The 19206-nt window shown below is 35.5% G+C and overlaps 1 protein-coding gene across 1 annotated transcript in view; it reads left to right on the top strand.

The window, feature by feature from the left end:
- LOC113074949 (GPI ethanolamine phosphate transferase 2-like) overlaps positions 1–19206 on the top strand; it is a 50272-nt gene that overhangs the window by 8950 nt on the left and 22116 nt on the right. The window contains exons 3-5 of the mRNA XM_026247651.1: positions 183–392; positions 1626–1814; positions 15233–15371. Coding sequence (XP_026103436.1) covers positions 183–392; positions 1626–1814; positions 15233–15371 — 538 coding nt within the window. The remainder of the gene's footprint in view (positions 1–182; positions 393–1625; positions 1815–15232; positions 15372–19206) is intronic.

The following is a 19206-nucleotide window of genomic DNA, read 5'->3' as shown; positions in this document are numbered from 1 at the left end:
ACTCGTGAACGGTTCTTGATCTGTGCATATTTCTCTCCCCGTTCAGATGGAGAAAGCTGTATTATGCATAGGGACTTATATTTTTTGGGTGAACTTTTCTTTTAAGGCCTCTTTGGACAGGTAAGATATTTTATGGTTTCTTAAACAGCAATATTTGTGTTCTTTGATCTGTCCGTCATCAGGCTCTGACCACCGGCAGCATCCCGGGCTTCATAGACGTGGTGATGAACCTGAACTCTCCAGCTCTGCTGGAGGACAATCTCATCTGGCAGGCCAAGAGCGCTGGCAAACGGATCATCTTCTACGGCGACGACACCTGGGTTCGACTCTTCCCCAAACACTTCTTGGAGCATGACGGCACTACCTCATTTTTTGTGTCCGACTACACAGAGGTGAGAAGTTCTAAACTTGTTCAAAAAGTTGTTTGTTCTGTAAATCTTCCAGGGTCGAAATTAGGGCTGTGCAATTAATTGCATTCGATTGTCATGCGCATCTGGTGGTGGTGTTGGCGCAGTGGATAGGACACATGCCTTTGGTGTGAGAGACCCGGGTTCGAATCCACTGTGAGACACCAATGTGTCCCTGAGCAAGCCACTTAACCCCTAGTTGCTTCAGAGGTGTGCGACTTCTGACATATATAGCAATTGTAAGTCGCTTTGGATAAAAGCATTGCTTAAATGAATAAATGTAAATGTAATCTCGTCATTAAAGCCGGTTCTGTGATTAATAGTAAATCTCCATTACCTGCTTTCAGATTGAGCGGCTTTCACTACACAGAGCCGTAGTTCACTGACATTTTTTTTTTTTAAGTATCATGATCGAGGCTTCAGCTCATGTTGTATGATATATGAGAAAATGGAGCTCATATGAGGAAAAGATTCCTCGATTTTATTATTAATAAAAAATGCAGTTTAGTGCAGATGCTGATATTTATACAGACAAAGTGTTTGTTTGTACATCAATGAGATAATGAGAAAATGTACATAAAATGCATATCAGTTGTCACTCTATTTCTAGTAAGATGGTATTTAAATGCTTAGTTTTATGATCCAAAGCTCTAAAGTTATTAAACATATAATGCAATGCAGTGCATGACTGAGCGATGAACAAATAATCGTTCCACAAAAACTTGACGATCATATTTGATACTCAAATTTGAACATGATATTTAAAAAAAAAAAAAAAAAATCATGTCTGGATAATCAAGTAAATCGAAGTTGCTTCAGTCCAGTAGTTAAGTGTTCATCTTGAAATATTACTAACAATATAAAATGTATTCTTACTTTTCCTTTATAAAAATCTGAAAAGATTTCACAGCAAGGAAGGAGGACGTTTTTACAGTTACATTTAACAGGCCTAGCTCTTTTACTTGCTAAAAAGTATAAACTATCAGACAACAGAAGACGTAGTAGATTGTGTGCAACAGGTTTTGATCATCTTGATCGTTTAGACGCTTTAGGAATTTGCTTATCAAATATGAGACAGGATTAAAGTTACATTGGCTACTTCAGGCACAGTTTGATTCCTCGTGATCCATTTAACCTTATTTTATGTTTTAATGAAGTCTTAGAGGCTTTTCCTCTCACTCTCTCTCAGATTTTAATATTTCCTTCTCGTTCCGTCAGGTGGACAATAATGTGACCCGTCATCTGGACGGCACTCTGAAGCGAGATGACTGGGATATTCTGATTCTGCATTATCTGGGTCTAGACCACATCGGGCATATCAGCGGACCCCACAGCTCTCTGATAGGACCCAAACTCATGGAGATGGACGACATCATCAAGAAGATACATGCCTCGCTCATATCAAAGGTGTGCTTTGCTTCGCTTTAACTCCTCTTCTAGCAGATCTTTGTTCTTGACCTCTTCGAAATCTCTGACCTGTCCTAAAGAACCGTTGAACAAACCCAAAAGCATTTTTGCTCCACACATGAATGTTTCCTTAAATCGTGTGGTTTTATTTTACTTTGTGATCAGACGCACAATTTTAACTTGCTGCATGTTTAATCAGGTAAAACAATATCCCACAGACATGCACTGAATATCATAGGAGACCAAAATATCATGGACTCTTTTTACTTGAGCCTAGCAACCACACAAAATAACCCTGGATTTAAGAGGCCTTCTGCAGGAGGAGCATCACTATTTTTTTCAGCCTGTCAGAGTGAGGCTCATTATTCTTTCTCGTTTTCTTCTTGAAAATACTGTATTTTGAAGGACTAAGCAGTTCAGCAGATCCATTCCCCGGTGGACCATTTGCCTGGTTTCAAGCAGGGTTGTTATAGTTATCAAAAACTACAGCTGAAACTATTTTTTTGTTAATTAGCATAAAGCTGAACTAAAATATAAATATTAGACAAATTAATTGAAAATTAGAAAGGAAGCCCTGGCAACTAACTGAAAAAACTAATCCCTGGGAATAAATAAAAACTAAAACTGTAATAAAAATTAATTAAACACAAAAAAAAAAAAACCTTATAGTACATAAAATTACTAAAAATAAAAAGCTAATTCAAAATATTAGTAGAAACTATAATAGTATTTAAAGTAATATTAAAATGACACCGTAAACATAATTGCTCTTTTTTTCATGCAGATTAACATGATTAACATGACGCTGGATTGTACTTTAGGAATGTGGCAAACAGTGAGGCGTTCACATTATAAATCTTATAGTTGCCATGGAAACATTAATACGAGCACTTAACGACTTTCCAGACACATCAGTTACTCTCATTTCCGTCATTATAGCTCAATAATTAGGTCTGAAACATCCGTGTGACAATGGTGAATATAAAAATGCATAATTTTGTCGAAGACGACTTTCCTGTCTCTCTTGAGGAAGTTTACTCTCTGTCAGCGACTCCGCTCTGGGTAATTACGTAATTATGTAATTATGCACATTGCGCTATTTCGCTAAGTGACTTTGGCCCTGACTGATTTTGGGTCTGATTTGCAGAATTAGCTGTTCATGCAGCCCACGGCATCTGTTAGGCAGATCATTCTGTTGCTCTTAAAGTCGTTTTTTGACTTTGCACTGCGTTCAAACTAATTATACTTGTTTTAAATGTAATTATGACGCTTTTTGTCATATCTACTGAATGAAATCCAATGCTTGTTTCTTACTAATTTTGTGTTGCTGATTCAAAAAAATAATGCTCGTTTGAGCAAAATATTATGCATTTCATACAGCATTTTTGCCTTGAACAACCATTTGTAAGTTGAGGTCCTTTTCACATTTTATAAGTTCAATAGTAAGTTTCCCTGCATTTTCCCACCAAAATAAATGAATGAATTTCAGTGAAATCGAGGAACGCTACACTTTCAGTGATGTCTCAAACAGAAAAGTCACAGTGCCCGAACACCCTTCTTGATTGGTGACACGTGTATAACCAGCTGCGTCCTACTTTAGCACCCTGCACGCCTGCTGCCCATTATAATATCTGCATGTGAAATCCGTTTAACTCCCTGCAGGACCAGAGGAGCACCGGAGCTCCCTGCAGTGTGACACATTCAACACTCATTAATCATCACAGCCCTTTATCAGAGATCACATAGGAGCCATTAATGTAGGATATTCAGAGTGTTGCCTTAAGTAACAGTGAATTTTGGGGCATGATAAAATGGTGCGTCAGTTAACATCTACAAATAAGAACAACTTGAGTTATTTCAATGGGGTCATATCATGAAAAATCACGTTGCTCATGATAAAATAGCTCCGTGTACTATGATAACAGGTAAATAAAAACATCACAATAAAGAGAATTTATACAAACTTATGGTGGGTACACACCACAAGATACTTGGGCTTATCTCCCCTTCCAACAATCCTAGATAATGTCTCGATCATCTTGGTGGTTCTAAAGATTATTCAATCAGATTTTCCTGTGGTGTGAGGTGCACAAAGTTATGCTGGGTGCACACCACAAGATAATCGCGCTTTTCTTTAATAAAACATTTCTTTATTAATGTATTTTTTAGGTAACATATTATTTGCACACAGGATTATTATCTGACCTGGCTCCTCCTGACTGCAGAAACAGGTTTACAAGCCACAACATTTACAATGTTTTTCAGGCAATTTCTTGCCTTTTCCCCCTTATGAACAATAAAATTTCCATACACAATAAAAGTTCCTCGCGGTTTCTTGGTTTGGCTGATTTGAGCATCCATAAACAACATAAAACATAGGCATTTATAGCGAAAAAATCACTTCCAGCTACATTTCACGCCACAGCAGTAAAATCATGTGCAAACAACCTGGTAAAAGCTCACTGTATTATGTAAAGTATTATGAGAGAGAGGGTGTGAAGGAGTGTGATTACCTGCATCTGATACAGCACAGATTCTTCAGCTCAATCTCATATTCAGAATAAAACATCAGTTTGAATGTCCTCTGAGGAAAGCGATATCTTTATTGTACTGTCCTTTCATCTGTTAAGGGGGATTTCTGATGACAGCTGTTCAGTGCATCTTAAAAGCTGTTATTAAAGTCTGCATGATATACAAATTGACTAAATTTATTTTGTTAGCACCCGTTGCTAGACCTGAAGTGATCAATATATCCGTGTGAATTAATCCACTGAAAAAGAAAAAAAACCTCTTAATAATCTTTAATCATAATCTTAACATTTGCTTCAGTTCTGGAATGACATTCCTTCTCTGATGATGTCAGTTTGAAGGTTTGGGCCATGGCTTTGCTAGTGAGAGATGAGAGGCGGAGCACCAACATAAAACCCCGCCCTCTTTTCAATATTACGTTTCAGTTGGAAATATGTCACTATACTGATGTCCCGTTCACATAGACTTTAAAAGTAAAAATAACTTCTGTTTCAGTCTCTTTCGGTATAAAAGTTTTTACTGCTGACTCGTAAAACACACACACACACACACACACACACACACACACACACACACACACACACACACACACACACACACACACACACACACACAGTTTCCCAATACTAAATACTTTTATATATATTTATATATATATATATATATATATATATATATATATATATATATATATATATACACAAATATTATTTATTGAATGATAAAAAACAACAACAGCCATCATAATAGTTTCTAGACAATTCAGTAAAAGTACAAAGGCAGTTCTCTGATGTAGGGTATTAAAGTTACATAAAATAAAACATGATGAGATTTTGCCCTCAGCCAAAACTATTTGCTCTGGAACATATAATAGATTAATGAGACCAAAGACTGCCCATTAGAATTACCCAAATGAATCATAAATCATGTTTAACCACTAAAGAGACATTAGAACGACCGAGAAATTCCAGAAGATTTGGCCGATGTGAGGCTACTCTCGGTGGGTTCATGAGCTCACGTCTCTGAAAATGTCCAAGCTAATTTTGAAACCGACGGAGATTGAAATACATGAGAAATACAGGAAGTGGAGTGATACAAATGGTGAAAGGGCATTCATGTAGTACTAGTACAATATCTCACGTGTGTGTGTGTGTGTGTGTGTGTATATATATATATATATATATATATATATATATATATATATATATATATGTGTATGTATGTGTATATATATATATATATATATATATATATATATATATATATATATATATATATATATATATATATATATATATATATATACATACATACATACACACACACACACACACACACACACACACACACACACACACAGGCACGCACACAATATTTTGTTTCTGTTAATGTTTATTTTTATTTCAGGCAATAATGTTTTTATGGATTTAAGTTTAATTAACAATAGTAACCCTGGTTTCATGACCACTTCTCTCAGTGTTTTTTATAAGTGAAAAAATCCTATGACTAACATTAAGTGGACCACAAAGTAACAAATAAGAAACAAAGAAATAAATAAACTCATAAAAAATGTATGACATGATCACACGTTAGTGCTGTTGACTTCAAGTCCAGTGTCCATTTCTCTCAGTAACTTTAAAATAAGTCCTTTTTAAGCCTCAACTATTTATTCTTGTTATCTAGGTTATCTGACAGTAATCTGTGCCTTGGCTTTACAGCTTAGGATGACTAAAAGTCTGTTTTAATTCGAAATGCACTTCCTATTTGCCACCACACCAACAATGGCCAAAATTGGGTGTTTTGGGATGGCATGTACATTTTCAGAGCTTTTCTGCGGCACTGAGGATAGCAACTTGTATCGCTGTCCTCAGCTCAGTGTCTAAGTGGATAATTTGCTGAATTTAACATGAAATAAGCTGCTTTGTTTTGTTTTACGTTTCATATTAGCAAAACTGTCTGTGTCTGTCTTGAATGAATAATGTCAATAATTTCATTGGATCACTTGCTGGTGACGATGCAGAGTCCACACGTGGGGTAGAAGCCGCTGATTGGCTGAGACGCTTTCACTCAAAGCTTTCCTCTGGCTGCTTATTGGATGGACCGCTAGAATGAAAATCACTCACTACTCATTGGCCTGGGCCAAAATGGGTGAGCCTTGGGCCCAGTGGTATCGCCACGGCTGTCTTGAATAATGTTTTCTTGTTCATTTCAGACTACAGCATGAAATGATGTCTGGGATTACCGTTTCCTGTTATTGCTATCAGATTTTCTTGCCTTAAAACAGAGTTTCTGTATTGTAGTTCAATAGGAAATTGATTCCTATCTGATATCTGTTGGAATTCTGCTGTTTGTGGGATTGTTTGAATTTAACAGAGGGAAGAGAAGGAAATCAACTTGTGAGATTCCTTGGAGGGCTGTATCGAGTCAGATGTGTTGTACCGCTGACGGATGCCATTATATTAAAAATGATTTATATGATGGAGCAAAAGTCACTTGCAATGTACATTGTTGTTCACCATGTTTCACCAGGAGAAGTAATTTACTATTGCTGAGGTTTCTTTGAATTTCCAAGAATAATTTTTGGTAGCTATATTTATATTGTAATGTTCAAGAGGATCACTTACTGGACTAATGCTATTAAGGTTTATGTGATTATCCACACATTATTTTTTTGCTTAAATATGAGTATCAAATATAATCATCAGGCTTTTGAGGAATGTCTGTTGGTTCTTTTCTATTGCATTGCAGTAAATGTTTTGAAACTGCATAGCGTTGATCATCAAAATGTAAGCATTTAAATCTGAAATCTCATCTTACTAAATATTATTGACAGAGGTAGAGTGAAAACTGATATTTATATAATTGTCTTTTGTGTAAACAGTCTGCTATACTATTACAAGCTGTCAGAAGCTTTATGAATATCAGCATCTGAATGAAATTGAATATTTTTGCTCAGTCTGTCTGAATAAAACGCAGGTGTTTTCATCTCTGTTTTCTCACTATATCATGCTTCTGTATATGAGCCATAGAAAACATACAAGCAAACAAAAAGCACTTATGCATATCTCATCTAAAGTTTATAATTTTTTATTTATTTACTTACTCTTTATGGTCAGTAGTAATGCTTACAAGATTTAAGATTTTAAACTGTTCTTGTTTCGTTTCTGGACATCCCTTTATCTCTCATTACCAGTGAAACACACAGTGCAGGTCGCCCTCCCCTGAGATCAGTGGGTCAGTTCTTCTCCTCTGTCTTCTTTTAACCAGCATGTTTTCTTTTGATCTGCTCCACATACGTGGCGTGGGTGGTCATTTTTCATCCATGTACAAGCAGAAGAAAGAGGCCATGAGAGATGTTCATCCTCCAAGGGCCTCGGAGGTGCTTTCTGTCCTGTCAGGAGTCTCACTCACTGATCGTGTGTTGTATAGAGTGTATACTTCAGTTCTTATTGCATAAAATGTGGCTATGGTACATGCAAACACAGATTCTGTTCACTGTAGTCATATTAGCTCTACTGCTGCCTCCATGACCACTTAGTGTCATGTTTAATATCAGAATGGCAAAAGATCATGATAAAATCAGCATAAGTGTGGCCTTTAGATCCACCACCAATAGTTCCAGCAGTGATTTGACAACTCCATTTTTGTCTTGAGATGAACTTCTAGGCTTCCAGGAAGAGCAGACGGTGTTGAATGATGTCATATCTGCATCTTTGACCTGTCCTCATGCCATAAAAGCTACACACACTCAGAAAAGGTTCAGTAATGTACCGGTGAAAACTGCTTTTCATGCAGTTACTGTACAGTAAATATGGATTGAAGCTTACAAGATTCACTCCTACTTGGTAGGTATGTTTTTAAAAGAAGACTTTGCACACCAAGGCTGCATTCATTTGATCAAAAATACAGTAAATAGTAATATTGTGAATTATTATTACAATTGAAAATAACGTTTCAATTTGAATATATTTTAAAATGTAATTAATTCCTGTGATCAAAGCTGAATCAGCTTTGTACTGTATTTTAAATTATGGTATTATGTTTTTTTTTAATATTATATTTTAATGCAATTACAACTAATAATATAATACATAATTTAACAACAACAACATGATGCAAATTATATGAATAATAATTGTTACTAGAGGTATTAAATGCTTTATTATTACAGTAAATATAATAGTACAAAAATTATATTTTATTATAATGCAATAACAACAACAATATGATGAAGGAAGCTGTCGATTTCAGCCTCGTCACAGTAGAAGATCTTGTCTTCAGTCGCTGGCGTGTGCTCTTCGGGACCCAGCGCTGTATTAAGCTTACAAGATTCACTCCTACTTGGTAGGTATGTTTTTAAAAGAAGACTTTGCACACCAAGGCTGCATTCATTTGATCAAAAATACAGTAAATAGTAATATTGTGAATTATTATTACAATTGAAAATAACGTTTCAATTTGAATATATTTTAAAATGTAATTAATTCCTGTGATCAAAGCTGAATTTTCAGCATCATTACTCCAGTCTTCAGTGTCACATGATCCTTCAGAAATCATTCTAATATGCTGATTTGCTGCTCAAGAAACATTATTATTATAATCAATGTTGAAAACAGTTCATATGTTTGTAGAAGCTAAAGTCCCTTTCACACTGCACATTGTTCCCATAAACTTGCTGGAACATTGCCTTCTGTGTGAACGCAAACACGTCCAGGGATTGATTCTGGGATCGATCCCGGGTTGGGGACCTATAGTAGCATTGTTGGTTTCAGTTCCGGAATGAGCTGTGTGTGAACAAAAGCCAGAACAAATGCTGTGTGGTAGTGATGACGCACGTTATAGTGTGACTCTTTTCCTGGGTGTTTTGAAGGCAGATCAATGTTTGCTACAAAAAAAATGTGCAAACTGTAATGAAGCAGAGATCACTTAGCTCCTCACTATCTGCGCTGAAGCTGAGATCGTTCGCCAGCTTAAGTGAAAGTTAACGTTTAAGGGACCTTTTAAGGCTTTTGTGTGAACACACGCACATATTCCGGGAAATCACTGGCAGTGTGAAACGGGCAAAATCTAGTGACCCGGGAACAATTGCCAGGACACATTACCTGTGTATTTTCTGGAATCGCAGTGTGAAAGGGGCTTATGATTTTTTTGATGAATAGAAAGTTTAACAGCAATGTTTTGCAACAATATAAATGTCTTTACTTTTGATCCATTTAATGCATCCGTTATGATTTTTTTATTTTTTATTATTGACCCCAGACTAATGAGCCGTAGAGTACAAATGGCAGAAGAAAATCCTTTTTTTAAATGCAAATTCAGTCAAACTAGACATTGTGTTTCTCCTCTTTGAAGGCCAGTAGAGAAAGGGTTTTAGATGTTTTTGTGTTCCTGCTCAAAGCCCAATCACATGGACACCCAACAGGCGTTTTAAACTAAAAGAACAGAAAACATGACTCAGTTGTGCGTCATTTGTTGCTGAGGTAAATGTCTTGTTAGTTTCACTTTCATATGTTCCTGTTGTCATGGCATAGAGGCTCTGAGGGTCTCTAAAAGCCCCTCTGCTGTCACAAGCGTCATTGATTATTCAGACATTACTCATTAGACGCACTGAGGTGTTTCAAAGCTGTTGAATCATACACAATCGTACTATTTGACATCTGCAATTACACAGAACTGTGATGCTGTTGGACAGATGCGATTCAATTTAACATGTTCATCCTGTGACTTCCTGTTTGTATCTCTTGTGTTGTGATGATATGTTTGTATTTTTCATTTGTGGACTGAGCTGACGGCCCTCGCATAGTAACCATGAAAATTAATGAGATTTCTCACATTTCCATCTCTCTCTTGCTTTCTGTTTGTTTTTTTAATGTCTTTTTGTATCATTCACATTTTTGGTTACAGCATGCCAGTGGTTTGCTACAGGATTCAGTTTTTCCCTAAAACTTATATTATTAACAGCCTTTCTTTAACAAACTGCATAGTAATTGTAATTTTAACTGTATTATAATAAACTTAGATAACATAAGTTAATGCATTAGGTATCATGACCTAATAATTAGCAATAATTTATTACATTTGTTAATTGTAGTTATTTTTATTTTTATATACAACTGTAGCATTTCAAGATTTACATTTATTATGCAATTGTTTTTTTTAAATATAATTTAAAGTGTAAAATATAGAAAAAAATTGATTAAAAAAAATTCTAATAACATATAATGAAAAACACATTTTATTATAATTTTTTTTTACTTTTTGTATTTTAAATTATGGTATTATGTTTTTTTTAATATTATATTTTAATGCAATTACAACTAATAATATAATACATAATTTAACAACAACAACATGATGCAAATTATATGAATAATAATTGTTACTAGAGGTATTAAATGCTTTATTATTACAGTAAATATAATAGTACAAAAATTATATTTTATTATAATGCAATAACAACAACAATATGATGAAGGAAGCTGTCGATTTCAGCCTCGTCACAGTAGAAGATCTTGTCTTCAGTCGCTGGCGTGTGCTCTTCGGGACCCAGCGCTGTATTCGGCATCTTTGTACTGAGGTGGTTCACTGAAGTGGGAGTTTAGATTATATCCTGTTATTCCCACTCAAACCGATGCATGTTGTATAAATCACAACTCTTTGGAGAATTTGAGTATAATGTTATGCTTTAATTTCCTGTCGTCCTTTTCCAAGTCCATATCCCTCCTGTGAAGACGAGATTTGAGACTGTAAATTATGCCACACTTTTATACATTCACCCACACTGGTTTCTTGTGTCTACTCTGTATAATTACATGCAAATCTCTCATTTGCCTCATGTTGGGACTCCGTATCCATAGAGGAAGTGGTCATGTTTGCTGTTAGATGATTTTACAATACATATCCTGAGCGAGCGCGTATTCCCGCAGTGAATACTGCTGCATTGCAGAGACCTTGGACCTGTATGTTAACTGAACGCCATTGAAAGTCAGTTATTCAAATGATTGAGTACTTGCCGTGACCCTTGCTGCCTCATATGGCTACTTGTTCTTTCTCAGATCCTTTTAGTCCAGAATGGCTTAAAATACTCTCTTTACAATCTCTTTCAAGTGCAGTTCGGTCTGTACATGATAACTGTGCCCCAGAGCATCATGGGCAAAGTTCCTAGCTCAAGGACAGACTTCTGCACGTCACTAATATTGATGCCTACAACACGAGTACACCTAAGTAGTTAATATTAGTAGTTCATATCAATACTAAAAGCTAATATTCATATTATTTGTTTGATTTTCTACATATACATTTCGAGTTCTTAAGTTATTACCTATACTCTTTTGGACAATGTGAGTAAATGATGAAAGAATTGTCATATTTCGGTTGGTAAAATTGAGCAAAACAGATAATATTTAAAATAACACAATGTTAACTTCTTAATGAACTGTTGTATCAAGATGAGTATCACATTTGCACTGGTGTGTTATTACTTAACTCTGTGATGTAAATATGAGACAGAATTTCAAACAGGGGCATTTTGCCCCTTATCTTAATTTTTAGGGACATTTTCTAGGCTCCATCATGCAGTAAGTTGTTGCTCTGCCTCATATTAGTCATCAGACTGTATGAAATGGCAGATGATCCACATAGGTCTGGGGCGGGGCATGTGTGTCAAATGCATTAATAATTTGAACACATTTTTTTCCCCATAAATAATTAATCTAATTAACGCGTTAAATTACCAACCCTAATTGTTATTATTGTTATTATTGCATAAATCAGCATTCATTTACATTATTACATTATTATTAAATAATTTTTTGTTTTTATTCTATTTAGATGAGCAGCATGAACTTTCTTCTAAATCTCTCCTTTTTTGTTTCATGGATGAAGGAAAGTGTGGGTGATTTTTAAAAAAAAATTATTTATTTATTTATTTTCAAAATAAAAACTTCAATTCAAAAAGGGCCAGTTTTAAAGAATTTCCTGAGTGACTTCCTGAATATTAAAACCATGGTTCTGGAAGGTTTCTCAGTGGTGCAGCTCAGGGAATCGCCGTAAGTGGCAAAAGAAACGTCAAACCTTGACTGAAGCGCTTTTGGGTTCGTTTCTGTGCCTGTGAAAACTTTTTTTCTGAACCTATCCCCTGTGTCCCCTCTCTGTTATTTCTCACTCTCATTGTCTTATTCAGTCTTTTTTTCTTGTTCTTTCTTTTGTTTTCCTTTTTATTTTCTTCCTTTCCACTCTCCTTGTCTGGAATTCATTACCTTTGTATGAAAGCATCAGGATTTAAACATCGTTCCACATCCATGTGAGCTTATTTCTTCAAAAGGAGACATTTATGGACATTCATGCGGTTCACAGTAAAGACACACATACCGATGTGGAAGGACGTCTATAGTTTTTAAATCCTAATGCTTTCATACGAAGCTAACGAGGAGGTAAAACAAAATCACCGTAAGCATGGTCCCAACGACTTGTCAGTGTTATTTTAATAACATGCAAATACTTTTATAGTAGGCCTATTTATTAATATTCTAAATAAACTTTAGTTTTTTAAGTTTTCTTTTGCCTTTTAGTTTGTTTTAGTTATTTTACTATGTGCTTTTGACATTTTTATGAGCTAGTTTTTAATATTTCTAAATAGCCTTAATTGATTTTAGTTTAGTTTTTAGTTTTTCAGTTTAAATTTAAAAGTTTTGTACTTAATTTACATTTATTTGTATTTATTTCAGTAAGCTGTCAAGCCAACGTTACATTTCGAATTTGAGTGTATTTTGAATGAATAGTTTCAGTCAACAATAGTGTCAACATGAGTTGAAGTTGTCATATGACATTTGTCGAAGCTGCTATTTACTGAAAATTTACTGAAAATCGCCTCAAAACAGAAATCAAATCAATTGCTCTTTGACATCAAACCTGTATTATACTGTATTGCATTTTGACGTGCCAAATTTGAATATGCCCATATCATATCCACGTGATATTTAAAGAGGAAAGAATAGAAAAAGATTAGAATTCAGAGTTTCTTTTGCTGTGTTCCACAGAAGTTCAGAACGACACGAGGGTGAGTAAATAATTTAAGCCATCTGTTATTCCTCAAGGTTTGTTGGAAAGCCCCCCGCAGCTATTAAAATAGCAGGGGGCATGTTTCATTATTTTTCACTTTTTATTTGTCTCAAACCAAATCACTCTTTTAACACAGTTCACTCTTTCACACTAAATTTTCCTTGGTTTGTTGTTCTTTATCATTAACCGCGATGTGAACACTGTGTTACAGTCCGAGACTCATCTGTCTCCATTACTGCACCTCAATGCTATCCCAGTTTATTTCAGGCTCATTGCCAGAAAACGAGTCCCCTTCAACTGCTGCTGCTAACAGGCATTGGTGGACAGGACACCCCCGCGGCGCTTTATGGGCGGTCGTCCTCGTACCATTGTTGAGGTGAAATTCGGGTTTGATTTGGCCATCTACTGCAGGAATACTCATGTGGTGCAAAGATTTTTCCTTTTATATTTTAGGCTAGACCATGTTTAATACAAAGAATAAATAAATAAATAAAGGCTTCATTCTAAATTCAAAACAGTTAAGATTTTAATTGAATTTTTAATTTTAATTATAATTAAATTTTATTTTTCTTACTTCATTGACACACATTCCATACTGTGGAAGTCAGTGGCTACCAACAACTACTGTTTGATCACCAGCATTCCTCACAATATCTTCTTTAACATTCGACTGAAGAAAGAAATTCATACAAATTTAGAACATGAGGTTGATTAAATAATGACAGAACTTTCATTTTGGGGTGTACTGTCCCTTCAATGTATAATGGATTACACAAGGAATGGTTTAGCTTTTACTTGACAGTGATGGGTTGGTCAATCACAGCATATTAGGAATTTCCTGAGCTAATTTACCGTTAGCTTTTTCCCGCTTCCGTGACTTAAATCACACCTGTCAATGCACGCTATTATTTCACCACACCACTGGCGGATATTAGGCAGCAAGTGAGGCGGCGTTTTCAGATGGCTTTATGCACAGTGCTTGTCATTAGCGTGCATTAACTCGGCTGGGAGGGAAGGCTAGTCATTAGCATACGTTTAGTAGGCTCATGAATATTTGAATCACTGCGAGCAGAGGACTCGTTGTTAGCGTAGCATCATTAGTGTTAGCGGCAGTGAGAACGTTTGGAGCGATGAGCGGCCAGCTGCGAGCACAGGGCCCAGGAGTGTGTGAAGGACGGCTGTTTAGAGTGTGTGTACAGCTTCAGAGTGCCACTGAAGGACTCTTTGATGAGAAACAGAGCTGATCGTCCCCGTGTCCCTGATGACAGAGAGAGAGAGCGACGTGTTCCCAGCGGATTAGCGCTAAGAACTCAGTGATTTGCTCCAGTGGAGAGAAGAGCATTCCAGCATCTCTCCCACGCGCTCACTTTCTCTTGTGCACATACACACACAGACAAATATAAACAAACCATACAGCGGGATCGGTGAAAAACTTCAATATGGAAGCCCGTTTCCGCCATTAATAAGAAATAAAACAAGGTAATTGCAACTTTTTATCTCACAATTCCAACTTTTCTTCTCCGAAATTATGAGATAAAAAAACGCTACTTATTTTTATTTTTTATTCAGTGGTGGAAATGGGCTTCCATAAATCAATACCCCCCCCCCCCCTTTTACCATAAAGTTTTGGTAACACTTTCTATGAAGTCCATTTTTATTTTAGATAAAATAAATATTAACAATTTATACATAAAATAAATATAATTAATTTAATTTATAATTAACATTCTGTAATTATTAACATTAATAATTAAACACAAATCTATTAAAATATAGTATTTATATGTTTATTTATTATTATGATAATTTTGTGTGTTTGTGTGATTCAGGAATCTGAAGGGACGTTGCCCAACTTACTGGTTCTGTGTGGAGATCACGGCATGTCTGAAACCGGCAGCCACGGCGGGTCTTCGGAACCGGAAATCAACACGCCCCTCGTGCTCATCAGCCCCGCCTTCAGGAGGAAAGGTGAGTAGCACCGACAGGTGAATATTTGGAGATGAAGAATGCTCTGTATTTAAAGATTTGACTGTTCAATTGTCAGAAAACCCTATGTTAGCAAAAGGTGTTTTGAAGAAAAAGGTTCCTCATATTAAAATCCTCCTTCAGACGTAAAGGTTATGCAATATTTTGGATGCTCCTCTATCGATTTTTCCAAAGTTTCTTTGACACTGACGTAAGCCTGGTCTCTGTATTTGATGCCTTTGTTCTTCAATAAAGTATTGGCCAGGCCTCTCACAGTTAAGCTGTCTCCAGTGATTGCCATATGACAGATATCCCAGCTAAACAAGACCAGTGGTCTTATAGTCCTCTGTCTCCTGCAAAGAAGCTTTATGCACAATAAACATGTTTGTACATCAGTCCCTAGACGTGGCTGAAGTGATGCTTTTTCATCTTTATCTTGCTTTAAATCAGACAAATAAAAACCAGCATATTCATCAATGCAATTAAGAGACTAAATGTGTTGCCGATGCACCAGTTGATGATGTTCTTTACCCTTTCCTGCAAAAGAAAGGGGAAGCTACACTACTTCTGTACACAGAACTGAGTCTCACAGAATCAAAGGTCTGTTTCAGCAAATGCTCCGTAGCGATTACGTGTAAGCCAACAACACAGAACAATGCTTTAAAAAAAAAAATCTGCATTTTCCAGATCAGCGTTAATGACTGTGCAAGATATTCTTAGAATGTGCAAAGCTGTGTGCTTCTGTTCATCTGTTTGGGAGTTATTTCAGCCATTCTTGCATTTTAAATCATTGGCAAGAGCACAAAATATGATCTGCTTTTGTTAGAGCTTAAAGTGTAGACATTGTTTTATTTTTTATATTATTGAGACCGTATCTCCAATGCACTGATGAAGGACAGTTATTCCACAAAAAAGAGCCTGCTGTGTTTCACTTTTTCTATGCTTGCACATTTGCAATTATTTGCATTCTTTTATTGCATTTTTAGTCCCCCTTCATATTTTAGTTAAAATTAGTTTTTTCATGATCATTTCCACCATCTCTGATCCTCACAATTGTAGGATTGATGGTTTGCATTAATTTAATAAAAAATTACCGTTCATTTAGTTTTTTTTTTTTTTCTGGTTTCAGATGTTGACTTTTCAATCCAGTCAGTTCACATCAGATAAAATCAAGTACATTTTATTTTACTTCAAAGTATGTCATTATTTTTTTATTTATAAAGTCCTCAAATCATGTTTAATAATATTTTATGAGTAAGATTTTATGGGCAAGGTGTTTTTGTTTGTTTTTGTAAGGAGTCTCTTAGTCTCACCTAGGCTGCTTTTATTGGATCAAAAATACAGTAAAAATGTGAAATACTATTATGATTTGAAATATGTTTTCTATTTAATTATGTTTTAAAATGTAAATTTTATTCTAGTGGTGGATTAATGATGTAGAAATGGATGGATTGACAGATGGATTGATTGATGGATGGATTGGTATATAAATTGATGGGCCGATACATTTATGAATAGTTGGATGGATGGATACATTTTGAAATGGATGGATGGATGAAAGCTGGTCGGATGGATTGATGTTGGATAGATGTATGGATGGATAGATGGTTGGATGTATCACCTAGGCTGCTTTTATTGGATCAAAAATACAGTAACAATTTTAAATATTATTATGATTTTAAATGTTTTCTCTTTAATTATGTTTTAAAATGTAATTTTATTCTAGTGATGCAAAGCTGAATTTTCAGCAACATTATTCCAGTCTACAGTGTCATGATCCTTCAGAAATCATTGTAATGCTATGCTAATAATAGTAATAATAATTTTAATTTCTTGTTATTATGAATGTTTTGTGTGTGTGTGTGTGTGTGTGTGTGAGAGAAAATATTATCATTTAACATTTTTCAGGATTCTTTGATGAAAAAAGATAATTCATAATAACCACAAACTTTTCTACAGCAGTGTACAAAGTAAAATTTCTACTGTAAGTTTTCCTAGGTGCTCTTCCTTATATGTCCTACATAGACTCATATAGTTGTTCGCTTCACATTAAATTACAAATGTTTATCTGATTGCATTAGAGGAATTCTGCAGTGAGTTGCTTGATAATTCTACAGCCTGATTTATCTCTGTCTTATAATATAAGATATATATGTTTTATAATGGGTTAATTAGCATTGAGTATAGTGTGTAATTGATTGTGACACACACACACACAGAGCTGGCACAGTGGTTGTCACACTTATAATGTGATGCAGTACACGCAGTGAGCACATGATGCACTCATAACCACGTGTGGATAAACACACACACACACATGCACTATACTCATGCCCAAGAGTGTGAAAATCTATGAGAGATGCTCATTATCCACTTCTGCTCATCCCAATATTCAATCCCTCTTTTTTTCTCCGAAATGAAAGTGTGGAGTGGCAAAGCATCTGTCTACACCAGACTGTCAGGGTGAATGTGATAATTGTTTCTTTTCCTGCCTGATCTATTTTTGTGAACTCTTGTTCATTTATACACAGACACACAATCACACCAGCTTTCGCTTGCACCACACTGTTTTTATTTAAAGATGAGCTCATATCCTCACCCACTGCATGCGGTGCTTTCATGCTTACCTCATCGTCTATCATACCGCTGTAGCCGCTGTTAAAACCAGAGCCATCCAGAGAGACACAGCAGACTTGTTAATAAGCAGCTGAATAATTTATTTATGTTTTTATTTTTGTATATGCATAAACTTAACCTGAATCATCTTTGGATTTCCTTTGGTTTCCTGCATTGCAAATAGAGTCTTTGGAACCATTCATATGAGTGACTAAATTCAGTCAGATTTAACAATTGATTTCTGATTTTTTTAAAGGATCTGCATGATTCTTTTTGTGCACAGCCAGCGAGGACAACGCAAAAGCAACGCAGTCTCATTCAGCTAAATTCTAGATGTATTTTTGAGTTAGCGCTACAGATTCATCAGTAGCACAGCGCACGAAACACTGACTTAATCAAACGCTGATGTCTGTCTGTGAGGAATATATTATAGATTTAGTCTGAATAAATAATTTAAATTTAGTGTCATCAACTTCCTGCCAGAGATGAAGTCAGCATTCATGAATTAAAATGTAAATATGTCTTCATTTTGGGTGTCAGTTTGCAGAAAAAGCACTGAAACAAGAACGAAAGTAGTAGAAAAAGTTTGGATGGAGGGATAGATGGATGGATATAAACTGATGAATGAGTGGATGGATGGATAGATGTATAAATGGATGACAGATGGATGAACAGATGGATTAATGGTGTAGAAATGGATGGATTGATTGATGGATGGATGGATTTATAAATTGATGGACCGATACATTTATGATTTGATGGATGGATGGATAAATATTTAAATGGATGGATGGATGAATGCTGGTTGGATGGATTGATGTTGGATAGATGTATGGATGGAAAGATGGTTGGATATGGGTGGAAGGATGGACAGACAGAATATATAAAGGGATGGATGGGTGATGGATGCATATATTTATATATGGATAGATATAGATGTATTGAGGAATAGATGTATGGATCAATGGGTTTATGAATGGATGGATAGATGGATGGATGATAGATGGATGGATGGATGGATAGATTTAAATGTATATGTAAATGGATGGATGGGTGATGGATGCAAATATTTATATATGGATGGATAAAGATGTATTGAGGAATAGATGTATAGATCGATGGGTGTATAAATGAATGGATGGATAGATAGATAGATAGATAGATAGATAGATAGATAGATGGATAGATGGATAGATATATGGATAGATATAGATGTATATGT

The sequence above is a fragment of the Carassius auratus genome, unplaced genomic scaffold (assembly GCF_003368295.1).
Source record: "Carassius auratus strain Wakin unplaced genomic scaffold, ASM336829v1 scaf_tig00015876, whole genome shotgun sequence".
Taxonomy (NCBI): Eukaryota; Metazoa; Chordata; class Actinopteri; order Cypriniformes; family Cyprinidae; genus Carassius; species Carassius auratus.
The sequence above is the reverse complement of the archived record's forward strand: the minus strand, read 5'-3'. Positions and strand labels throughout refer to the sequence as shown.